General features: G+C 31.8%; 2 protein-coding genes across 2 annotated transcripts in view; both read right to left on the bottom strand.

Annotated features, from left to right (window-relative positions):
- Positions 1-810, bottom strand: part of LOC137924606 (putative ferric-chelate reductase 1 homolog) — a 42,046-nt gene extending 41,236 nt beyond the window's left edge. Inside the window, exon 1 of the mRNA XM_068768022.1 lies at positions 519-810. The gene's annotated coding sequence lies outside the window, so the exon portion shown is untranslated. The remainder of the gene's footprint in view (positions 1-518) is intronic.
- Positions 811-10,033: 9,223 nt separating this feature from the next.
- LOC137924715 (pikachurin-like) overlaps positions 10,034-24,617 on the bottom strand; it is a 144,531-nt gene continuing 129,947 nt past the window's right edge. The window contains exons 10-17 of the mRNA XM_068768132.1: positions 18,127-18,272; positions 17,625-17,907; positions 16,414-16,508; positions 15,466-15,831; positions 13,871-14,011; positions 13,116-13,202; positions 10,384-10,487; positions 10,034-10,194 (exon numbers count right to left, since the gene is read on the bottom strand). Of these exons, the coding sequence (XP_068624233.1) occupies positions 10,034-10,194; positions 10,384-10,487; positions 13,116-13,202; positions 13,871-14,011; positions 15,466-15,831; positions 16,414-16,508; positions 17,625-17,907; positions 18,127-18,272 (1,383 nt within the window). The remainder of the gene's footprint in view (positions 10,195-10,383; positions 10,488-13,115; positions 13,203-13,870; positions 14,012-15,465; positions 15,832-16,413; positions 16,509-17,624; positions 17,908-18,126; positions 18,273-24,617) is intronic.

Raw genomic sequence — 24,617 nt, 5'->3', positions numbered from 1 at the left:
TAGGCATTCCCCAAATCATACTTTGCATTGGGCATCTTTTAGTATACATGATGATGATATAAAATGGTACAGAATTTAGTAGATAGTAGAGGATAAATTAGTTTTTACCTCATTTGCGATTATCTCATTTACAAATTATTAGGAATTTATTAAAAATAGATTTTATAATAAAAATAATCTGAACCAAAAGGTATCTTAGAATTTTTTCTTAGTTTTATTTTATACTTAATTACGTAAAAATATTGTTAATACACGTTTTTTATAATTTCGGTTTGCACGCACAATTACATGCTTATAACAGTAAAAATAATTGCCTTTATAACTTTACACTTTGAATTTATTATCTGCGGCAGTTTGAAAGTGGTCAGGTTTATTTTTTTTAAATCCGTGAAATGAACGTCAAATTCATTATGAATCCATCATCATTTATGTTATTCGAAATTTAAATAAATATAAAAATTTGAACATAGTAAAGCGAATCGGCAATGTTTAATATTTCGAATATGGTATGTACTTACAGAAACCGGTTTAAAAGGCGTAGGTCTCAAATCCGATACAACTTGCAAGCGAGTATCGTAGTTTCTAAACACGACTTAAACAATTCTCAATAAAAACTTTTCACACAACACAATCGCTGGAATGTTATTGCGAGTAGCACGAAAATAATTTAAATTTAATTTGAAATAAGTCCACTTTAATTTAAAATAATGTTATTAAAACGAAAGACTCATATTAATAATTTGTACGAAAACTTTAAGCAGAGTTTAGAATGCCGAGATTAACTTCCATGTTACTCGTTCGCGTTCGAAATACAAACTACAACTAACGCGACGTAAAAGCGAACCAGACCAGCGTCGCGAGAAACGGCAAACCGTTGAGGCCGGTTGTGATGGTGAGTCAGTGTTAAGCCGACACCACACGCTATGATTTGATCAGTATGTGTCACTTAAATATCGCATGCATTTAGCAACAAATTGGAACTAATAAACAGTTATTATTATTACATTAAGAATTAAGGCAGACATACGCTATTAAAAAAATATACAAATGTGTAACTCACAATATTGTCCGCGGATTGTATATTTATTATAATATATATGCAAGAAGTTAAACAACAAGAATAAAATAGTTCGCGTGTTCGATTTTTGGGATGCAATCTTTTCTAATTCACCCTATTATAGACACAAAAAATAAATCATATAGGATTACCATAGCTCATAAATAAGTTCCCAACGGATAGGCTGCGTCCTCTGTGTACCACAATACTATACTACAATCGCAAAACCGTCTGCTTGTGATAATAATGCTTATTATATTTGGCTTAATTATGGTAAATCCTCTCATAGATACCTTTTGGGGAAGCCATGTCTCGTAGTCGGCGTCTCAAATGACGAAACGTATATGAAATTGAAACTTCTCTTTGAGCATATGCGATTTAATTTCCTGTAAATCATTTCATATAATCAAATATATTATAATATATATTACAGGACAGTCAACATAGCAATAGAAATTATTTGTTAATGTTTATCAGCGCAGTTTAATAAAATAAATTTATTGTAATATATCTAATGACAGGATAGAAATATGCAAAATTAATACAGTCCTTATTTTTACAAAATATATGTGCACAATATTCGATATGTTTAATAGAAGTCACACTCTAAATCGTACATTGTAAAAGTCACATAATTTTAGTCATTCGTGATATCGAGACGGAGTGGGCAGGAGATCAAATAGGATGACCAATAATACGAATCATATTGGAATTTCCTCGTCTCTAGTTGTCATTATGATTTATACAAGGAGTGGACAGTTTAGGGTGTACATATATACAAATCTATACACGTACATATAAATAGAATTATTTATATATACATATATTTATACTCATATATTTAAACACCTTTATATATATATACATATATATATGTATTTATATACATATATTAATACCTTATCAATTTAAATATATATACGAATAAATAACAAATGCTACGCAAAATTCTATTCTAAAGGCCAAGAAAGATTATTAACTTTGAATATTTAACATGTTACATAACATGTTGCCATGTTTTATCAGTTTTAAGTTTTTATTTATTTCTAATTATTGAAGTATCTAATAATGTTATGACATAAGTAAAGCCTTTGTGTATAGTCACTTCATGGAGCGTCCAGTGAAGCGATCTTCCCGATCCAGTAAAATAGTAGGATGTAGTGGCACGAGCCGAGGTTCTCCTGGGAGTCTTTGAGGTTTGCTATTTTAAAAGAGTTCTTAGGCTAGGCGCATCCTGCCTCCTTCCGCCTAAAACCCGTGGAATTTGCAAATGCCATTTGGGACACTGTCCGGGCAAAAACATGGCCGAATGAAGTCAAATCCTCTATGATTGCCCTCAAATGTCGAGAAAAATGACCATAACGTCATATTCTAAATCTAAGAGGGAGACCTATATCCAGCAGTGGATATCATACGGTAAAAATGATGATGATATGATCGCGGAATCAGAATATCCATAAAATATTCGTTATAGCTTTGTCACTCTAATATTACGTGACGTAGTACAAGTGAAAATGACGACAGTCGCTGCAATGTCAGATGACGCGTTCTACAATCTCGGAAGGGGTTTTTACGTTGGAAGGCTCATGAACTTATTGTTTATAAATATAATGTGAATAAATATTGATTGACCGGCATATAAGACGATAATTTATAAATATTGGCTATAATTTATTTTTTGAGTATAGCTCATTTGTCAGTAAATGTAAGGTTAAAGTTTTTGCACCTATTTCCAGTCACCTGTAAAAAGTGATCATTCTGAAATAAGAAATATATAACATTAAAATATATGAAATTATAATAAATATACAAAATGATAAATAACATTAATTTATTGTTCAGCATTCTATAAGAATGTGACAGGTCAATTACTTCTAGGCTATAGGCACAGATATTTAATAATCAAAATATTGAATTTTTTTACTGTATTATCATTGCGTTATTTATTCTTTTTGAAACCATTGATTTTTAGATCGGGCTTACCATACATTTGTTAACAGTAAATGCGCTAAACATTCACCATTTTGCATCTATAACCAACTAATGATTATTATTTTTGAATTATATTAATAACGACGTCTTACGACTGTTACAATATTTCGATACGCCTTTAGCGGGTGACAGGGAGAAACCACACGTATACTTGTTTCTTCCATTTTCGATGGCTAGAATGAAAACCTGTTGTGATATTGTGGAGTATATATATTATATATTTTTTAATGACTTCCCTTATTGGAGACCCGTCGTTCCCCCCTGCCATGAATAGGACAGGGACGTTACAACTGTAATAAAGTATTCCTTTCGTTTCTTTTTATTCTTTTATTTCACCTTATCCTTTTATCTTACACAATCTCTTATATTACAATTTTCCGTCCTTCACAATCTCCATTTTTCATCATATCGTATATCGTAATAAGATATAAAATCGTCTCTCGTGCGTTCTCATCAATGTTCCTAGAAAAAATTTTGTTGCGTTATCACAGTTGTGACTCAATTATTTCTAGTTTTGTTTTTGACACAACTACAGCTAGTTTATCTTTGTATCTTTTTTACCAAACCTATTATTTATTATTTATTTCCTTATTTATATATTATATATTGCCTTATTTGTGGCAAACTGAAATCTTGCTCGACTTTGAGTTTGTAGTGTATCATGTACTGTCATCGTTCGAATTCAAATCGACGTTCGAATTTCGCTATTTACGAGCTATTATTGTTTAATTATAAAATGATTACCTTAGTGGCCAGTAATATGGAGCGTTACATTATAATTTGATCTCAAAATAAAATTTATTAACGGTTTACGTTTATTTCATTATCTACAAATTTAATTTTTAATTTAGATAATATTTATTTTACTAATAACTCGTATTTTACTCTCTTAACCAGGTTATAATAAAAAGATATCATCGGCGTCAACTTTTAAAATAATAATTACAATGAATTTGCTTAGAAAATTCTATTCTCATTTACATGTACAAACAGCTTTGATAACGAATGTTGTAAATAAGAAATACCATATACGGTATATCTGATTTGCGTCATAAACTAAATGATACAAACTAAATGACAGTTAACTGACATTGGTACTTTAGAGAGGCGGGATTTTCCCGGCATTGTTCATCTAAATGGGAGTTCCGTAATGCCTGTATCCAATTGAAACTTTTTTATTTTCTTATTAAACAGGATGTGACGTCTAGATCCCAAACAAATTCATTATTATTAGGTAATAAAGACGAAATTACTGTAGCTCCCTAGTATTGCGAAACCATATTTTGTATCCATTACAATAGCCCTTTTTCTGGACGAACCAAGATATAGAACTAAATGTTAAATAAAGGTTAGTCTTGCTTCATTCTTTAAGTTGAACACACCTAACTCGCGTTAGATTATTCTAAATAAAACTACGGTGCGTTCACATGCGGACACTACAGAGGTATTTCCCCTCTTGAATTGACTGCTTGTTTCTCCTCTTGAATTGTGTGTACACATTATTCTTTTTTTTTCTAATAGCTGCAGATAATATTATTGGGTTAATGAGATATATCATCACATGCCTTAATCTAAAATGCGTCAATGTGGTAAAAAAGTTATTATGAGTCAAGTGAATATATTTTGTTTACAATTCTTCTTTTACTTTATTTTCATTACCTGCTGTTTTTACATGCTCAACCGACTTGTATTATTTTTCGCTAAGAAGTCTTGCAGCCTAGTAACGAATAAAATGTTTTTTTAATCTTAGCAATAAGAGATTTCTGAATATTTAATGGATCGTATTAGTAGAAACGTATATATTTCCCCTAGAAAGATTTTCCAACTCAATGAAGTTTAGTTTCGGATTTGTAAAATTAGTTTTTTCTTCTAGTATTTACATAGTGTAATCTGGAAATCAGAAATGTCAATGTCAATCATCATTTTAATTCTACGAGGTCCACTGCTGGACATAGGCCTTCTCCATAGATTTCTAGCTAGCGTCTTCCGACTTTAACGGGGACGTTCTACGCTGCATTTGCCGGTCCATGGTATCCACTCTAGAACCTTAAGGCTCTAGCGGCCAATGATTCTGTACGCTATGTCAATGTCAATGCCGCTTTAATAGATTTTAATTAAACTACCTAGAATACTTCCATAAGTTCATTAACTAAAATAAATTTGATAAGAATTACTCGAATAATTTAAATCTGATTTACTTGTTTCGTAAGATTAGGATTGAGGAGAAAAAAAAATTGTCGTAGACTATAGCAAAAAAATATCGGTGTAGAATTGCTATGAAATAATTGTCAGGCGTCAATCAAACTTATGTAACAAATGAGTGAAATTTTTAAGAGATATGTAATCCTTTGAAATGTTTGTTTTAAGAACAGAGGACGGTTTATGTATAGAGAAATTAAGGAGCAGAGGGAATCTCTTTCCTAAATGAAATGAAACACATGTGTGAACTAAACCGTACGCCAGCTTTATACGAATTGTATTGGCAGATTTACAAGGCCATTTATACAACTTTGGTAAGGATATCATAAAGGGTTCCCACAGCAGCGCGGCGTATGAGTGGTTCGTTGTGGCGGTGTCCAGTTGCATTATTTTTTTTTGCTTAATGTCCGTTTTTGGAGCTCCTCGTTACCCTGTCATATTTTAGGTACAGGGACCTAATGTTTCTAAATATTTTTCTAATTTTATCTTATATTCTCCACTTTCGTACTTTACATTTTTTGTCTTTTTTCTTTACATTATCTCCCATTCTAGACTTTCATTTATATACCATTCTTGTACTGACTCCCATATTTCGCCACATTTCTTACATTAGATTAACATTTTTGCATTTTTACTAATTTTCTTTTCCTTTATTTATTATTATTTACATTTTCACTTATAAACCTGTTGCACTTTAGGCGTTACTAGAAGTCTGTCTATCTGTAAACAAGACGATTGTTCATCGCTTTGTTTATTGTCAGTCGTGACTCGCGGGTTAAAATTTGGCCGCTTGTATAAAACTCCAAATGTAGTTGTTACAATAGTTTTCTCGACGTGCCAAGCTGAGGTTGCTACGGACGCCTTTAAGGCTATTTATTATAAATAGGTTAACATTAAGAGCGGCTAGCGCTATGCAGCTTCGAATTCAATATAATAAAAGAAATAATCATGACAAAGTTATGATTGGTTATAGATGTAAAAGAAAGAGGTGAATAGTCAATTTTTACAAAAAGATTAAAAACTCTTACACATATTTCCAATCTCCCTGTACTAAGTCAGGATTCTGAAACATGACATATTAATATATTTTTTGTATTTTTTGCGATAGGCCATTAACTTTTAGCAGTACTGAGTCTGCAGATATAGATAAAAAACAGCAATTAATATCATAACGTCATTATACATCTATACGTTTATATATATTATTCTGAAACCAATTCATTTTCGGATACGACATATTATAAATTAGTTAACAACAAATGAGCTGTACACTCACTTTTTTATAGCCTTATACCTTTTACTAGCCAATATGTGTTTAAGTTTTAATAGAAGGATATCCACTGTTGGACATACGCCTTCCATATTAATTACCAATTGGACCATCACGCAAGCGCAGCATAGGATGTCCAGCCACATGGAGCAGATGGCCAGATGAGCTTGGTAAGATTCGGCCGCTTACAACTTATCATAATGGAAATCTATGGCGGAGATCTGTGCCCGACAGTGGACTTTTTATTCAAATTTTCGAGATTAAAGTTCAAAACATTATTATTTCTATAAAATATTGTTATTTAATAATTATTGAAGTAGGCATTAAGCCACACTTTTGAATTGTAAATTATTACAATACACTTAAGTAAAGTGTAACGGAAGATACTTAACTGTTGCTTTTTTTGATGTAAATTTAAAAACATTTACTATTTAAATTAGTCAACAAACGAAGACCCACGCATATCGATAAACTAAGAAGTCTTGATTGCTACTGCATAATATACTTTTAATTTTAGAAATGATGATAGTAACGAAATAAAAGATCCATGTTTTATATTTTATTGTTATAATTTTGTACAAATAACGGCGTATATTACATCGGACAGGTCTCACATACAAAACTAATGCTAGATCAAGCTATTCATAGATCTACGTAAATATATTTAAGACAAACTCATTTAATAATCATGTATTGGAGTACGTGTGGTCGTTATTATGTGAAATATTTAATACGCAATTCCCATAAACACTGTAAAATTGGTACATCATAGAAATCGTTGTGTGTTATCTGTTTTCATTTATAATCTGTATTTATCCACTTTATGCATAATTATTTATTAATTATTAAACATCTATATAATTCTCTATCACATGCAATAATGGCAGGTTTAAAATAAAAACGAAATAATTTAAAATTAATAAATGCAAAATATTTCAGTGTTACATTTAGATTTTTTTTTTGGTGTTAACATATAAATTATTTTAGATACAATGAGATTGCGTGCAAAAGTCAGTTAATAAAATGTTTATAAGTAATATTTGATGAGAATGGTCATAATAATTTGACGGAATTTATAGTAAAATTATAATTTACGGCAATAAATAAATGTAAATATAATATATACTTATAAGGTAAACAATTCGAAACCCTGTGAAATTTTTAATTGACAGAAATTATTGGTGTAAATGAAATCGGGGTTAATTAAGGTCGTAAATGATTATTAGTTATTTTTATTGTTGCACAAATAAATTATAATGGCTGTCCAAACTGACAAAAATATGACAAAGTACAGATTAAAAAAGTACATCACGCCATTTATTTTAATTTATGTTTAAAACGAAAAATGTTTAATGCGGTATGAAATATGTCTTCAATTAAATATGAAATAAATACAACGAAAATAGTGTATAATTTTTAGACAGATTTTTAAGTATGCTGATTTTAATTGTGCGGCGTATAGGAGTGCATAAAAGAAAACTTATAAAAATTGTAAAAAACCTCCTCAAGTAGTTATATATAATAGTTTTCACAATAGTATTAAAGTCTTTTTATATGGTAAATAAACAAGCATAAAAAATTTCACGCAGTTGACAACTATATCAATAATAAAAAAAAAATTAATGACATAATGGCGTTAGGGGTGAAACATGGATAAATTTTTCGCGCCCAAATAATAAATACCTGTTTATAAGGTATGCAAAACAATTATTTTTCGATAAATTATATTAGTCGAATATATAAAATGGTAAAAAGAATACAAGTTTCCAATTTAGATAGTAAAGTAATATAAAAATATTTTGAGACACATACTGATTGATAATAATTATTTAAAATATAATAATATAGAAATGAATAAGGAACTAGGGTACATTCATTGCGAGTAACTAATAATAATTCATAGATCCGTACGTGGCTTCCGAGCCGCAGATTGGCCTCCCCTGGTATGTATCGAAAAAAATATTTATATTTTTTTCAATTGATAATTTAATCAATTACGTTAAAAAATCACAAGAATTATAAATTAGACAAAAAACCCGCAAGTTTGACGTGAAAATGGTATACAATTAAAGAACATTTTGTCTGGACAGCCATTTTGCATATACACGTAAAAAATATAATGTGTAATTTCAAAAGTTCTTGGACCTTACGGCAATACGAATACATTTCATAAGACATTTTTAACATAGATCATTCGATTGAAGTTATTAGAATGATATAGGTCAGAAAATTAATAGACTAAGATAAATCGATACAATTAATCGATTGTATTATTTCAATTATTATTTAATGCGTATTTATTATTCTAATTGAAAGATGTATTCTATGATAATGACTACAGCAGTGCTATAGAGTTTGTAATGTTGGGTTATGAAGCAAAGCAAACAGCCGAAAACAACTATTACAATTGTAAGGGTTGCCAGTTGTTTTAGTACTTTTAAATAATTTATGATGAATAGATGCTTTTTTATTTCTAATATTGTTTATTTTTATAAATAGCTTTTCAGAATGATTAAATTAAATATATAGCCGATCTTAAAACTGAATTATGTGTAAAGAGAAATAAATTTAGGTTTTTAATTAGCATTTAATAAAAATTAACGTTTTTTTGCCTGAAAACGTCGGTATTTTTGATGAAACAAATCTGGCAACACCATAACCACTTAATGTAAAAGCTCAATCGAATACATTCCCGAGTACTATTTCGTATTACATATGTAGTTTCTAATTACTCTAAACCACGTCCATATGAAAAAATTCCCGATATACAAACGCTAAGTATAGTCATTAATTTATTTATAAACACTCTTGTAACAAATTGCATCTATTCCATTAACTAATTTAGGATGCAGGGCTGGATTAAGTGTTTACGAAAAAACTTTTTTTTTCATTCGCGTTCTATTAATAAAAAATGTTCATATTTGCTTGCGAATAAAATAATCTTTACTTTGTATAATAAAAAATTATATCAGATATCAGACATGTGTTTTTTTTTAATTGTCGATTAATCCGGCCCTGTCAGAATGAAATGAAAACGCGTGCAAAACACTTGTACAACTATATTATTAATTTAACATTAAAATTAGTTTCTTTTTATATTCACTAGATAGTAAAGCACTTCGAAAAGTTATTCCATATTTCATGGTTAAATAAATAGAAAAGAACGAATGAAAAATATTGAAGTATTTTGTTAAATGATTTAAGAAAGACACATAGACTGTTATAATCCTAAATATCTAAATTGACTAGTTTTTGGTATCCTTAAATAATACATTGGTATTAATTTTTATCGAAATACATCGGACCTTAAGTATTTGTTTTAAATATTGTTATTATTATTGCCTCCGATGTTATAATGCGTTGATATGTAATTACGGAGCTGTGCAACTCGCCAATCTTAAAAAAAAACAACACAAACGCGCATTACATATAGCGATAACAAAATAAATGAAACGTTAACTGGTACACATTCAATGTTACATTCAAATGAAGTCAATTGTGTTTAAACTAGGTTCTTATGGAGTGCATCTTCCAACGTTGTTGGTGATTGTATGCGGTAACTTTGACAACGAGAGGGGTATATCGAAGTCTCCGCTGAGTGATATTTGGGACACGCAGCCTATTAAGCCGCTTTTATATTTTCCCATGGAGTTCATCTCTATTGATGGCAATCCACCTGTAATAAAAAAGTACAAAACATTAATACATATGGAGTCTTAAAAGTAACTTTATTTAAAGTAAATAATGTTTAACATTCAGAAATTCCCATAAATCAACGCCAAGACGAAATTAAAAAAAATTAAAAATTATCACACATAATTTCAAATATATCAGTAATAAAGATAGTTGTTTCTGTATTATTTACCAATATATAATCCATTTTCCGTATTAAGCTGTTTCAATTTTCCGGGTGATATTTTACCAACTGAACCCAATCCGTCCACTTCCAGGACCCCGGCTTGACGGTTTCTGGAAATAAAAAAATGTGTAAAGATACAGATAACACAGTATTTTTTTCGCTAGATATGTCTACTATTATCTAGCGAATATAACACTATAATTTTATGCGTGTAATAAAATAAATAAAAATCTTAATATTAATAACATGTTTGTGATAAATTATTTAATAAAGAATAGGATTTATGTACAAGTTTTTTTTTAATAGTCTTATTAAATTTATTACAAGATAATGTTAATAATGAACATGTAATAACATGAGAGCGTATTTTAATTCTGTATACAGTTACCCACAAAATAAAACAACACACAAAAAGGTTACCTTTATTTCTAGTTCTAAACTTATATAGAAATTTATTAATGATCCTATGCACATATACCTATCCATTATGACAATACAAGCCTACATGTTTAGACTGGCCACAAATACTGTTATAACTTAAAATAAACAAAATATTATTTTTGAATTTGGGACATTTCTTTTTTATATGATTGTTCATTGTATTTTCTTATTTTCGCGCCAAAGTAAGTATAATATTTTATGATATTAAAATGGAGTGGGGTGATAAAAAGAATCAAATCGCTATAATTGCATTACATAAAGTAGGTAAGGTGCCAAATACAATTTTTAAAATCTTCCATACGCTTCGTATTAGATAAATGTTTGTGTACCGGACCATTGATAGGTTCAATGAAATCTCATCTGTTTGGTACAAAAAAAGATGTGGCCGTCTACGTAGTGTTCGTACGAAAAACGTGACCAAAGCAGCAAAGGGTAGAATTCGAGGTAATCCTGTCCGAAAGCAAAAGATTTTATCTAAGGAGATGAAGATAGCAACTAGAACCATGTCGCGTATTTTAAAAGATGACTTAGGATTTGCAGCCCATAAGGGACGCACTGGTCATTATTTAACCGATAATTTAATAAATACATTTAAAAAACTTTTAAGTTAAACGGTTTTTTGATACCCATATTGTGGTGGTTGTGGAAAAATATGTACCTAGTCCGCCATATTGGAACGGCGTCCGTCTTGAATTTTAAATTTTGACATAATCATCGTATTTTACTAGTGTAGCCCTTTCATTTGATACCCATATTGAGGGGGTTATGGAATAATACGTAATCCGCCATTTTGTATTGGCGGCCATCTTAAATTTATAATGTTATTGATTTTATTATATTGTATTGTCATCTAAATTAAATGTGTGTACCAAATTTCAGATCAATCTGACAACGGGAAGGTGCTTAAATTTCAATTTCTAATTTTGATCCAAATAAATTCCGTACGGGTCGAACTAAATAAAACCGCTTAAAAACAGAATAGAGTGGTAAAATCAAAACAACTACTTAAGCGGTACGCGAAGGGAGTTCAGGGATATATTTTGTTTACTGATGATAATTTTTTTATAATTATGCAATATTTTAACAAACAAAATGACTGTTTTTATGCTGAAAGCTCTAAAGAAACTTCCCAATTAGTTAAAAGAGTACAACATTGGTATTATCCAACTACAGTTAATGTTTGGTGGGTGTTATCTGCGAAGGAGTGACTGAGCCATACTTTTGTAAAAAAGGTATCAAAATATCGGCACAAGTGTATCAAAATACCATTCTTGGGATGGTAATTAAACTACTTAACAACTTTCTTGGTTATTGTACATAACCAAGATAGATCCTTCCAGCAAGATGCGGTTAGAAGCGAACAGTCTGGACTTCATCAGAGCTGGACTGGATGTCATCTAGTCCTAACCTTAATCCAATGGGTTGTTCGAAACGACATGGTATGGAAGGACTAGATACATATAGATATAATATGTTCTTCACTAAATTATTCTCTAAGAGAGTCTCTAACTGGATTTTATATTATACTTTGTAAAAATTATATACAGACCACGGATCACAGTCCGTGAGTACAAAAACTATTATAACATATAGGGATTGATAACAACTAAAGTACCTTTATTTAATTTTGTTAAACCGAGAAAGATGTAAAATTTTCTTAACAATTTATTGAAATTATTATAGAAAAAATACTTTTACGATTTCTTTAACCCTTAATAACCTAGAGTTTCAATTTTGATACCAATCTTTTAAACCGAATGTTCACATTACTATTAGTTTTACTATAGGTTGGCTGTACGTATTTTTTTCTAAATAAATGTGTAAAATAAATATTGTGATTTTTTTAGCTATTTTTCCCGTCATCTAGACCCTCAAGCAAACACAGTAATATTAAAAAAAAATCACTTTCGTAAATCAGGCTACTAAGGGTTAAATAACTTTTTATTACACTACATGAGTAATGGTAGCTCAGCGGCAGAGGACTGAGATTTGCGAGCGTAGGTTCGAAACCCGAGATACAATCTTATGTAATTCACTTATTTGTACATTAATTAAATAGGATTGCCTCTCCTCACAAATATGTTTCTAGAGGATGGGCAGCAGCGTCTTCTGCGTACCATAATACCACACTGCAATCGCCAACCCGCCTGTCAAGCGTGGTAATTACGGTACGTTCCTACATAAATATCTTAGAAGAGGCTGACGACTTACAGTGGGCGTCTATGGGTTGAAACGACGACTCTATCTCTCTTATTTGTTCTATTTATCTCTCTATTTTCTCTATTTGTTCTCCTTACCTTGTAGCTCGAGCGCGGTGCCATAATCCATCGTCTACTTTTGTATGGTTCGCGATTATAACAACTTCACCACTACCTAAATCGTATCTGTAATATTAAAATACAAGAATTAGATATTAAATTAAAATGAAAATATACAAGATTGGTTAAAGGTAGAAAAGCTTTAAAGCTAAATGTATAGCTCATTTTGGTGTCAATTAATGTATGGTAAGCCTTATCCAATAATCAACGGCTTTAGATATTAAATAATGTGACAATGATTACTGTATATTAAAATTAATTATTATTTACTATAATTAATGCAGATTTTGTATTGTAAAGTTATTGGTCTGTAGCATTCCAATAGACAATAATAAATTACATAGGATTATTGAAAATAAGTTTTTAAGTTATTTGCTGATAAATTCTTCTATTTTACACCTGGAATCTGGTGATAGATCACCTTGTATATACATCCTTGTCATCATATCTGCCGATAGTTATCCACTGCAAAGCATACGTCTCACACAAAGATCGCTATGATGGCTTTCCGCAAACCAGTGTGAAGCCCATCTACGTCACATCTACGGGCTTGTGGTATCTATTTGCCCCAACGGATGTAAGTTTAAGATGCACGAGCGAAATGGCCCTCTACTGCCATTTCAGACGAGCAATTCTTCAAACTACCTTGGATTATCAGCTAAAACTTTAGAAAGCATTGGAGCGGGAGAACAGGCTGAAATTTCTTCAGTTCATGCTGTTACGTGAATAGTTACCGGAAAACTAATACGGAGTTTTCGACAGCAAGCGAAAGGAAGTCGGCAGGCTCGTGAGAAGTGCGACCGCTCCACACCAGCAGACCGTTCGGTGATTCCGCCCGGAACCGCACGTTGATGTCTAGACTGTAGCTTAGTAACCTGCCAATATATCAAGACGTTTTCAACCAGAACTTTGGTTTTTAACACGTTCACTGCGGGCCCAATTTTGAAGAACTTTCAGCTGGTGCGGCTGAGGTCGAATCAGCCTCAAGCTGAACTTCCTAGTAGTGCGGTTGAGGCCTTTTCTGCCTCATGTTCATCAATATTTTTTTACAATATTGAGTCAATGCTTTGCAGACATAAAGAAAGCTATATTTGTCTTTGTCGTCGCACTAGAGAGAAAACACGAGTTTTACGCGCCGCACCAGTTCAAAGTTTACCATGAGGCTGAATCGACCTCAAGCCGCAGTGAACGTGTTAAATCAAGGCCAATCATAGATTTTAAGACACAAAAATTATGGTTTGGCAATTAAGAAAAATGATATTGAACAGATTGTCCACTACCACAACACATGAAGTTAACAATTATTTAGATATGTTAAGAAAATAATATAAAACAGTTTTTCAACAAGAACTTTGTAATAAAAATTAAATAAAATTAAAGATTTTATACGAAAATAAATTGTGAATTGAAGAGAGTAATATTAATATAATTATAAAAAATAAACAAAAAAAAAATTATTGTATAGATATCCTCCACAAACACGTACCATGCCGATTGCTTTACGAACCTGAAAAGGTTGTCTCTAAATTTAAAAGAGCTTTGCACTAAATTTCGTGGTTGTACAAATTAAAGTCAAGAATTTATACTAAAATCATCGAAATCAATCATATGCCAATAAATCTTAAGAAAAAAGCATTTAAAACAACAATAATCAAAATTACATAACCAATTTTTTTCAAAATAATTTATTATTATAGTTTTTCTAATATTAAAATTTTGCTAATAATAAGTGAAGAATGATTAATACTATATTTTAACCAATATTTTCAATCACAATTTGTAAAATAACGGGTTTATGCTATTAATCAAATATCTCACAATTTTTGATTTTTCAACATACAATTGATTCAATTATGTATGTATTAACACTATCTTTAACTTATTACACATATACAAAATATTGTAAACATTGGAGCTATTGTACGTATTTATAAAGACGCTTAGGATTGCATGGTATTTTTAAATCAAACAGAAGTGGGACTCTAAGAAACAGACGTTAAGGGCATTAAAAGAAGTAGCCATGTACATAACTGTACTCGATTACCAGTCCGATTTGGCCCCGCATACCATGAACATTACTTAAGTATAACTATATCACAGTATTGTATATATTGTAAAAAGACGGCATCAAAATTTACACGAAATTTCGTGAGTATTGTTTATGTGAGATTAATTCTTAAATCAAAAGTAGGAGAATTACAAGAGTTCTTTTAATTTAAATTTAAATTTTAATATCAAGACTTGCATAACTTATTTTTCGAATCTTAAAAGTTTCGCCATTACATTCGAGACAAAGTATACGATATTAAGGCTTGCTTCAATTTCTTACCTTTTCATTGTTTCTTCATCGTCTATGTGAATGAAGCTGTCCTTTCCAGTAAAACTTGGGTACGAATTGGTGTCGCCCCAGTTTATTTCGTTATTGTTCAAATACTTCACTTGCATGTAAGTCCCGCCATCATATGGACGGTCTGTTGCGATGTTGTCTATTGGAGCATCATTCTGCATGTACTGATGTTTCTTCGTGAGAAGATACTTCTTGTATTTCTCTGCACGATGAGCGTGTTTTTTACTTTTATGATACTTCAGTTTAAAGCCCTTCTTCGCTACTATCGAATGATGTATTTCGTTTTCGGATACGTTCATCGGATACTGGAATGATGGCTGTATTGATTCTTTGCAAAGATTCTTGTCTCTGAAACAGATTTATATAGGTTTGAGTTGGAGTTTTCTTTATTATGTGACATTTTAATTTATAAGTTGAAATATTTAAACTTATTAACATATAGATGCAAGCTTTCATATATTATATATGAGTTTTTTTCTATTAAATTTTAATGCACTGTCGCTTGTAATTACGTATTCATCGATAATAATAAGAAAATAAAATAGGTCTTTATTATCAAATTGAAAAAGTAAAATTGTGGTAAAGTTTTTAATTTGAAAAAAAAATATACAGGTGATATATATTTTAATTCATAAATATTAGTTATTTCTCTTTAATTTCTCGGCGTGAGCGCGTTGTAAAAACCATTTTGTACACCCGATTCTTGAATAGAAATCGTTAAATTTGTATTTTTTTGCATGTTTTGTTGTTGGGCATAAATAACAACGCATCGACGGTGCAAAAAGAGATGTAGCTAGTGCCAGAGAGTTGGAGACTGTTACCCTAGTCGATAATAAGATTCTTAGAAAGTCTATTTTTAGTTGGTTGTTATTATCAAAATAATATGTTAGCTTTGCTGACATCATCGATAATAAAGTGTTTGTTACTCACAAGCAAGAGTTATTCTTGGGGTCTTCGCAATTGTCCACATTGACTCCGCCGAGAGCTGACGACACAACTGACAGCTCTTCGTCGTTTATTACAAGCTGGAAAACAAAATTAGACAATTACTTAATTTTATTAACTATTATTTACAGGATGATTGGTTGCTACGATTTAAAAGGGTAAAGGTTATTTGACAGCTTTACAGCTCTTAGATATGATACATGAAATTATTTTTCTAATCTATAGGAACACAGTAAATAAATTTTTAAAAATTTAGTAGTCAGAACTTTGAAAACATCTTTACTAATTATATTATCATTATGTTATTTATTATTTCTTAAACCGTTGATTTTGAACTGGGTATACTATACATTAATTGGCAGCAAATCTATGTATAACTCTCTTCACTTTAAAGCTTTACAAGTTTCAGTTTTTATCTATAAATGTATACTATTCCCAGTCATCTATATTCAGTGTCAGTTTATTTACTAAAAGTGTCCATATTTAAATGCACATTGACAAACATACAAACCGTAGTACATAGTTTAAAGACAAAAATATATTTTTTAATTTAATTTTAATTATATTTTTATAAAAAAATATAATTTATTTTTAGAAACGATTTTTTCCTAGGTTGACGCGGCGTGGGTAAACCCTCCACTAGGTAGATCGACGACATAGTCCTGGTAGCTCGAAGTCGCTAGATGCTGGCGGTGCAAGACCGATTATCATGACGATAGCACGGATTTACAACCATTCATGATTGAGATTCGAGGACTTGAAAAAGCAGAGTGTAGTCGGCTAGTGCTAGACTAGAGGGCTACTACAGAAATCTGGGCTAGACCCTTTTAAAAGTTTAAATTTCTCGCATTTTTTTTATTTCCGCCACTTCTTTCATCGTGAGAACGGCTATAGAGTGGAACCGTCTACCGGACTCATTGTTTCCAGCCAATTTTAAGACAAGATTTAATAGGTTTCTTCTAGACAAGCTTTTAGCATCGTAGACTTATCATAGTTTAACATCAGGCGAGACAGAGGTCAAATGTTTCGTCTATAAACGATAAGAAAGGTATTGTATAGATAAAAAACGGTTTTTTGGGGAGGCCTTTGTGGGGCTGTTTTTGTGCCTTGCAGTGGATGTCTGTTAGCTGATATGATGATGATGATTTAAGGATTAAGTTTAAAGTTACGGCTGCTTAGGGTAGTGTTAAATATACCTGTGCCACACAACCGCTGAAAGATGATTTAAGCGCCAATCTAGGAGGCAGCGGGTGTGGCGCCCCTCCAAGGAACATAGGTTGCTTAAGCGTCAGCCTCCTTGCAGCGCCATGAGACGTGACAGACCGTGTTGTATCAGTCACCTCCCGTACTGCGACGAGAGTTTCCAGTTGCGACGAAGCCGTCACGCCTGTGGTGGGGCGGACTCGCAGAGAAGCTCTGCGTCCTGAACGACTTACTGATACTTTATGCCACGCGTTCGGTTCCAGGGGATACGCTGATCTGAAATTGAGTGTGAAACTTTCTAAATAATGTACTGGAAAAATCAAGCTTTATTCAAATAATACGTAAGAATAAAGAGACAACAACGTCAACGAGTATAATGTACCTATATACTTATTTTTTATTTGGCCGCCATTTTTGGGGACCTCTTATTTAACCCTACGTGTATTCTTTTTTACCTATGTACCTATATATTTGGATATAGGAATATTTACATACCTCACAAGAGCAATTCCCGAGCCAAGGTCGAACGCAAACTCCACGAAGTAATCTCTGAGGTGAAGTGAGAAGAAGTCGCCATCTCCACTGGGCCGCTCAGAGTTGTATAGTAGCAAACCGTCTCCACTCGTTGGCTTTAATGTGATCTTGAAATTTTAATAAACAAAGTTTAAGACACATCTTATAGAAATGCTATTAAAGATTCTTTTAAATAAATCGTTGTTTAGTATTAAAGTAAGTTATATGACAATGCGTTTAAATGACAATAATTACCAAATACGAAATATCTACGGTATATAATGATGAAAGTAAATGACCGATGATTATACTAGTATTTTCTTACGACATTCAAACTTCTTCTCTCACTCCGGCTTTTATTGGCAAACTTAAAGTATCTCTGCTAGTCATAGAGAGAGGTATGTTGGGGATATCTTTACAAGATCAAATCAGGAATGAGGAGATCCGTCATCGTCGAAGAACGATGGTAACCAAAAGAGTCTAGAAAATTATCAAGTTGAAGTGATAGGGGGCAGGCTCCGTAGCACTTTGAGCATATAGCCATTAGAGCCTTAAGTATTTGGACCACGGACCGTCAAGGCTTACTTGGTTTTGGTTGAAGTTCATGATGTTAGCCCGGGGGCTTTTATAGTTTCATCGGAACTGAGTTCACGGAGCGGAAGGGTCCGTGGACATAAAAATAAAAAAGATGCTGGACAGACGCATTCGAGTTGTATGATAACTTTTGAACTTAGTAAAATGCTCTACCCGAGTAGTGGTGTGCGGTGTTGATGTTGTGTATATATGCGGCTTAGGACGGCAACGTGGATCACAGGTGAGCCAAGAATGGATTCGAATCCAACCTCTGTTCGCCCACGCTGTTCACGGTCAGGGAGCGGGCGGCCGCCCGAAGAAGCGATGTCCTGGCGGAGTGCCACAAGTGAGGTCGCTGATGCTGTGTGGTTAGCGCTTGCAGTGTTGTGAGTGTCTGCAGCGGGTGTGGTGAGGTGCGTGTTCATTGGAAACCCTGTGATGGGCATGAGGAGTACGTCTTTGTGACGTCTCTTGGTCTTTGCTGAGGCACGGTAGCAGTAGCGGGAATTATTTGCTATGAGAGGGTACCATCAAGGGTAGCGTAGAACATCCACCTATGAGGTAGACTTTGTACAAGTCACCGGAAGACGCTGGATGCGAGCAGCTTCTTACTGGTCCTATTGGGGCAAGCCCTTATACAGCATTATACTTTAACTGCGTAGTTTATCTGTGCTCATAGTATATACCTATTTTTATGATATATGAATTAACATTACCAAGAACTTGATTACCGCCCGAACTATTTTTCATTATTTATTTTAACCATTGTAAATTCGTCTTCATCTAGTTAATGATAATTTTTTGATCTTTTAATCGGCTTAACAGTACGCTAATAAATTTAAAAAAGTAGATATGAAACAATAGACTAAGTTCCAATCACATATATGTTACGTTATATTATATAACATAGCCCAAACAAAATTAAAACACTTATATCGATAGCTGCAAAACAAAACAAAGAATCGTCGAAATATTCAATGAAACTCGGCTTCAATTATCCGGATGGTTTGATCGTAGACACGGGCTTTGTTTTAAACAATTTCGTGCCAAGTACGAAGTATCTCCATTAAGAACTTCTGCATTTGTTTCAAACTGGAGATTCCATAGATAATATTGATTTATTTTGAACAGAGTATTTATTTTAATAAATATACCATAACATGGTACAAACATTTCACTTGGTACTGCTCATGTGGCAGCGATCACTGAATATCAACGTTGAAATAAAACGGTGTCTGATAAACTAGCATTAAAAACTGGAATCAAAAGTTTTGTTTTTTACTACATGCATACCGGTTGATTGGATATAAATCTAAAAGTTTTAAAGTAGCGAATGTGTAACTCATTTCTCAGCAAAAAGCTCTAAAGTTTTCTTATCAATCTATATAAAGTGATCAATCTGAGATATAGGTACAAACAATAATATTTTTTCGCATTAGAATTCGACAAGTCAATTACTTTTGGCCAAAGACAAGTCTGCACGCACCCATAGTAAAAAAAGATTATTTTTTATGACTTTGTTTATCATTACTTTATTTATTAATTATAAAGCCATATTTTGGTATGGTGTACATTCATTGACAAAAAATGAGCTATACATTCACTTCTTTAAACCTTTTTATCTATATACTTATATTTATATATAACTGTATGTTGATATGTTGTGGCTGTCATCAAAAAAACTATTATTTTAATTTAATTTTCTTTAAAATAATATAAGAATCTCCTTGTATACAACATATATATGTTGTATACCATGAACGTTCTCGTAATATGAACTTCTGCTTGTACATATAAATAAGTACATGTAGGCATTGAAATTATAAATATTCATATCTTCTATATTATCATATTTATATATTCATAGTATCTAACTTTATATGTACAGTAACTGTAAATAAAATAATATAATGAAAATATTAATTTCATCCCATAAAATATTATGTCAAAGAGAACATGCACAAATATAAAAATATAAAAAAAATCGACATTATAATTGTTGTTGTTGGTCTCCTTTTAATTATGACAATACTTATGTTAGGAGACACAGCTTTTATTTAATTATATTATTATGTATAACATAATCTAGATCAGGGCTGAGCAACCTTTTTAATAAACGGGCCAAATTAAATTTTAATTTTTTTGACGTGCCGCACATAATGTAACACTTATTAATAATTTACTAAACTTTACTTTTTAATAAACATTAGAATAACATAATAAAAAATTTAATGTCATAAACAAGATAAGAACGGTTAAATGAACATAAAAATTGACTGGAAAATTTGGCACCGTTTTTTCCAAACAAGCGTATATACAATATGTACGTAGCTTTATAATCGTGCGTAACTATTTGAATCGGTAATTATTATTAATGAATTATTTAGGTTTAGTACGTACTGCCATTTTATTATAAGTAATATCGATAAAATAAATTCCATTTTAGAAATTCTCGGCGGGTCTTATAAAAGTGTTTAACGGGCCGCGTGTGGCCGGCCCCGGGCCCAGGTCGTAAAGGGTGCGATTATAATTTTAGGACAGAAGAAACAGATGAATTAAAAAAAATCATACGCATGAATGGAACGCGTTTGGATGTACATGTACAGTATGATCAGTTATAGGTGAGAAAGCTTTAAAAGTGCGAATGTACACCTCACTTGAAGTTAATTAATGTAAGGGTGGTACACTCTATCCAAAATCAATGCTTTCGGAAAATAAATAAAACAAAAAATAGCGTTTTCAAAATGCGAATTATTACATATTAAAATTGATTATTTTTTAATATCTGTCGCTGTAAACTCTATACTGCCAGCATTTGTTTCTTTTCTAAATCTTATAGAAAAAAAATGTTACTTCTGTGTGTTCACTGGAAATAGGGGATTTACCCCTATAATTTTTTTACTGGCTAATGAACTATTTATTTGAAACATCTACACTTATAATCAATGATCCTGTATATATGGATGAATGTGTTTATGAGTGTATGTTTATTTAATACTGATAAAATGTTACACAATCTATTGAAATTTAATATTGTAATCAGCATTGATAGTGAGCAGTGGTTCAGCGATAGGAGACTGAGTTTTGGGATCGCAGGCAGCGGGTTCGATTCCCGGAATAAAATTTTACATAATTCACACTTTTTACATTCATTATAAAGGATTTCCACTGTTTACAAACAAGTTTTTAGAGGATGGGCAGCATACCATACCATATTACCACACCAGGATCGCCAACTCGCTTACCAAGCGTGGTTATTATCGTAAATCCCCCCTTAGACATATTTGGGGGAAGCTTATACCTTGCAGTGGGCGTGTGTGGAATGACACGACTAATTAGCACTGTGAATGCTTGATATCTTTAAAAACAAAATAATGATTTCTTCACCTGTGGGTATATCGTTCAAAAAGCTTGTTAAAGAAGTAATTTTAAAACCAATAAATAATAAAACAAAGCTTGAGAATCGCGGTCGTAGTTAGCATATATCAAAGTGGACCGTTCCATCATTGTTATGGAAACTAAAAATATTCCAACTGAAATTGAATCCGCATTGTTTTAAATATTCAAACTCTATTCTGTTCGGAAGTACGTTCATGGAAACGAATCAAAGATTAATAAAAACTCGTTCGTATTTTTGCCCATCGACATTTATGTGTTCATATGTAAGTTTATTTGAAATAAAATCTGTTTTAATTCAAAGTAACTGCCAAGAATAACTTCGTTCTTTTAAAAGTTATTGGCCTATTCCAGTTTAATAGAAAAAAGTAAACAAAACGTATTTCAGAGTTATCGATTTATATATTTATTAAGTATAGATTACCTTAATTACACATAACGATTATGTTGAAATGATATTGGGTACATCACAGTGCACATGAAAGATGACCGCTGGAGCCTTAAATTCTAAAGAGGTCTCGGACCGGCAAACGCAGCGTAGGAGGTCCGTCCTCTAGGTGTGCAGACAACCTTGTTAAGATCGCCCTAGGTAGCTAAATGCTAACTTTGAAACGGCCTTATTGAAATGAAAAATCTATGATGTTTTTCGGCAGAAATAATGATGAAACAAAAAAAACAGACATATTTATTCTTTCGAACAGACTATGCTAAGTACTTTCGAAACGATAACACTTGATATAATGTAAAGTAAATTTATTTATACATAGTGTTATTTGTCCCAATTTTCTTCACGTACTTCTGCCAGGTTTGAAAGATTGATTTTACAGAGAGAGAGAGAAGAACGTGAGTCTGATAATTAAAATGTAAGACTTAACAGATGGTTTTTCAACCGTGTGACTGCCACGCGGCCCTAGAGCACTTCGTTATTTTGTCTCGAAAAACGCGAAGCAGATATTGAAGCTAGCAAAAGCGCTGCGAGTTTTAGTGTGTCTGTATAGGCCTAGATGTGCGCACCTCCCGATGCTACATCCATAACATTATTTATATGATTTTTTAACATCTGACTGCTTGAAACCATCGTAAAGGAAAGTTGCGCAAAAAGGATTATTATAATGATCGATACTTGTAAAAATGAGAGTGTTTTATTTGACAACATCAAGTCAAATGTTTCGCAGTTCTTGTGAGTTCTTGTGAGAATTGCTAACAACCAAACGGTTAATATCTAAATGAATTATTAACGCACATGAAATTGTTATTAAGCGTCGGAATCTACACCAAAAGCGCGTCTACTAACAAATGTAGTCCATTATTGATTGACCCAATTTCACCTATTCGCTCTCAAAATGCTTACATATAAAGGTTAATTATTATTCTTAGTTAGAGTAGTTAAGATTTACGCAACCGTGTTAAACCTTATAACAAGTCAGTTATTCAAATTTATTTTATTATTTTTCAGTATTAAATATTTTACAAAAATTCTTAGGCTTCAATCATAATCATCATTAATATTTCCGTCTAATTTTGGAAATTTCTTTTCATAGATTTCCAATTAAATCTTTGTAAATTCTGAGGATCTTAACAAGGCCGTCTGTCCTCTGTATGGGTGAATGTCCCACGTTGCGCTCGCCTGTCCGATCTCTACTCCTGAATCTCAGAGCCCAAGCGACCATCTGGTCTGCAAGATGTGGCGTGCCAACTGCCCCCATGAGTACTACTATCGATTACAAATTGAAAGAAATTATAATTTTTATTAACAGTCTTCTATATAGCTCCGTAAATATGGCAATTATATTTAGATACATTATTTTAAAATGCCACTACTCTTCTTTTTTATGCACAAAACAGATACTTACTTACTTTACTTACTTTATTTTATTGGATGTAACCAGTAACAAAAGGCAGTAAGAAAGTACAAACTTAGAAGCTTAGAAATTTAAAATTAGTTACAATTGTTACCTTCTAACTATCTTACTAAGAACATTTAATGATTTATAGTCAAATAATGACAAAACAAATAAAAACTTTACTAATCAAGGATTAAAGATCCAGTGCATTTAGTATATTACACCGCAATAATTATGAGATATAAGTAAAACTATAAAAAATCAATAGTATTTATTGGTTAATGAAATTTTAATCGAGACTCAAAAACTTTACCGTCTTTCATAAAGTTCGAACACGAAACTGTCGATTTATCAGAAAATTCAATTAAGCATAAGTGTTCTCAAGACTAGGCTAGACTCGTATGAAACGTGGAGCATATTATAAACTTCCTTAACTTCGAAGTTGCGTCTTGATAAGTTTTAAACTTAAAAGTTTTGGTACCCAGCTAATAAGAGTCCAGTCTAGTTATTATGATATTAAAATCTCTCAAAATTTACACGGAGGTAGACTTTTTAATAAGATAATGGGTAATTTTATTAATAAGGTAAAAAGATTGTTAAGGAATAAGTAATAAATAAATATATATATAAATAATAAAGTAATAAAAAAACTCGACTGAG

Source organism: Battus philenor, unplaced genomic scaffold, assembly GCF_028537555.1.
Source record: "Battus philenor isolate CCGP_79_NKW_IND1 unplaced genomic scaffold, ilBatPhil1.0.hap1 SCAF_24, whole genome shotgun sequence".
Taxonomy (NCBI): Eukaryota; Metazoa; Arthropoda; class Insecta; order Lepidoptera; family Papilionidae; genus Battus; species Battus philenor.
This window is presented reverse-complemented; position numbering and strand designations above follow the sequence as displayed.